Raw genomic sequence first — 2,508 nt, forward strand, 5'->3', positions numbered from 1 at the left:
ATAAAATGGCCAGCCAATTATTGAGTTAGTTTAGCCCACAGCTTATATCCTGACAAACCGGCCATCTGAAATAGCTCGCAATTTAGTCCACAGGCCGGCCAAATAACAATTCATCGAACGTTACCAAAATTTCAGCCTTCCTGCAACAAATGGCGAACCACATAACTCGGGCACCCACCTGCACAGAAAGTTCTGAAACCTGTAACTTATTCGGGCGTGTCTTCATTCTACTTCAAAATCACAGCCCTCACCGGCTTGATCTGTGGCACCTTTATCACCACCTTCATCATTCAATTCCGTGGTCTCTCCATCACCACCTTCATCATCCAATTCCGTGATCTCTTCATCACCACATCATTATCCAAATTCCGTGGTCTCTTCATCACCACCTTCATCATCCAATTCCGTGATCTCTTCATCACCACATCATCATCCAAATTCCGTGGTAATCCCCTTCTCAGGCATACGTCTCAATAATTATTATTTAATTCCTCAAGTCTATACCAATCTCCTAATATTACGGTCACTTAAAAAGGTCCTCATCCTATTTTTCATTAAACATAAGTGCGCTTGATGTAATTGTTACGCCGATGCCCCTACTCAAAATTTCTCAACTAATCGGAGCGTCGTATTTGATATGAACTACGTAAAACTACGTAAAATAAGACTTTAAAAGAACGCTCAAAAATCAAAACATTTAACAGTTGTTTATTCTTTAATAATCTCGTGGATACAGTCTCTTCGATGAGCGGACACACGGAGTCGAAGTAAAATTGGAACGACTCACCAAACTGCAGCAACGTTCCTATGGGTCAAGTACGGTGCATATGTTCACATCTTTGATTGTATTGGTCGTGACCGGTGGACGCTCCTGACGATCCGGGCATACCGCAGAAACATGTCCAGATTTTCCACATTTATAACAGATCACGGATGCTCCTCTATATCCAGATTGTTGATTACGGGGCTGCTCCAAATGCGTTGTCTCTTTGTTAAAGCGACATTCCTCCTTCTTGTGGCCGGGTTTGCCACACTTGTAACACGTGATGTGAGGCATAGCTCTGTCTCTTTTTCCTTCTGGTGCCGATACGTTGTCACTCGAATGCTGTCTCTGTCCGGCGTCAAACGAAAAGGCTTTGAGTTCCTGATGCAGCTCATTTCGGCTTTTGATGTCCGTCGTAAAAACCAAACGGCGCAACCGTGTATCAATGCCAGCTGCATGTGCCAACGTGACGGATACTGCAATCTGCTCAACGCTGAGCGACTTCCAGCGGGCCATTAGTGAGGTGACCATTCTGCTCCCATATAAGGACAAGCACTCGCCTTCATTTGGGCGTGCGTTTAGCAAATTCATAACAGTCGCGGACAAAGTCTCAGTTCCGGAAAAATATTGCAAAAATAATTCTCGAAACTGCGTCCATGTAATGCCGGGAAAACATGTCTGCGAGAGCCAGTGAGATGCGGTGCCCTCCAATGATTTGCTGAGGGCCATTACAAGAGCGCTCCCCACGAGCTGGTTTTCAGACAATATGTAGTCGACTGTTGAACACCAGGACAGCGCGTCTGATCCTGCACAATCAGGGTTGAACTTTGGCAGCACAATGGTTTTTGCCTCTTTTGGTTCATTTAGAGAGCACTGTACTTTTTTTATCAACTCGGCGAAATTACGGTTTTGCAGCTCCAGAATTGTTAGAAGATTTGCATCATTGGCTGGACGCGGAGGTAATCCCACTTCTGATGACGACGATCCAGCATCGGAGTCCTCAACTGGACTTTCTGCGAAACGTTTCCTGGCGCGTGGCATGATTCCTCAAATTTTTCAACCAATCTGCTTGCCACTCAAAAACGCTGTGTCATTCATTTTCAACTCCTTTTTACCTTGCAACACACACGCAGGTGTGGTGAGATCTCAGAAAACAATATCCGTCTCTTTCATACCCACGCCCAGGCTACGTTGGCAAAACAGTGTATGCCTCGCACGAAAGAACAGAGAAGCAATAATAAATTAAACAAGTGTGTACCCACAAAAATCGTTATAATTTGAATTAACAAAATAATCTGCGACATATATATATATTTTCCCATATGTATATATTAGTTTTTTTTTCCTATATATATATGACGAGGATTCACCATCGGAGTCCTCAACTTGACTTTCGGCGTAACGTTTCCTGGCGCGTGGCATGATTCCTCAAATCTTCAACCAATCTGCTTGCCACTCAAAAACGCTGTGTCATTCATTTTCAACTCCTTTTTACCTTGCAACACACACGTAGGTGTGGTGAGTTCTCAGAAAACAATATCCGTCTCTTTCATACACACGCCCAGGCTACGTTGGCAAAACAGTGTATGCCTCGCACGAAAGAACAGAGAAGCAATAATAAATTAAACAAGTGTGTACCCACAAAAATCGTTATAATTTGAATTAACAAAATAATCTGTGACACGGCCTTCCTGACATATCTCACGTCCTCGTGAGTCTATAACATAACGGTTTTACAAATTCAT

The 2,508-nt window shown here is 43.5% G+C and overlaps 1 protein-coding gene across 1 annotated transcript; it reads right to left on the reverse strand.

Moving 5' to 3' along the window:
* Nucleotides 1-805: 805 nt before the first annotated feature.
* Nucleotides 806-1,294, reverse strand: LOC121502757 (DNA-binding protein HEXBP-like). The gene has a single exon (XM_041776466.1). The coding sequence runs from the start codon at nt 1,292-1,294 to the stop codon at nt 806-808; it is 489 nt and encodes a 162-aa protein (XP_041632400.1).
* Between the last annotated feature and the right edge of the window lie 1,214 nt (nt 1,295-2,508).

Source organism: Drosophila kikkawai, chromosome 3L (assembly GCF_030179895.1).
Source record: "Drosophila kikkawai strain 14028-0561.14 chromosome 3L, DkikHiC1v2, whole genome shotgun sequence".
NCBI classification, from domain to species: Eukaryota; Metazoa; Arthropoda; class Insecta; order Diptera; family Drosophilidae; genus Drosophila; species Drosophila kikkawai.

What these genes read in the sequence shown, in the direction of transcription:
- LOC121502757 (XM_041776466.1), bottom strand. Translation starts at nt 1,294, where the DNA reads ATGGTCACCTCACTAATGGCCCGCTGGAAGTCGCTCAGCGTTGAGCAG.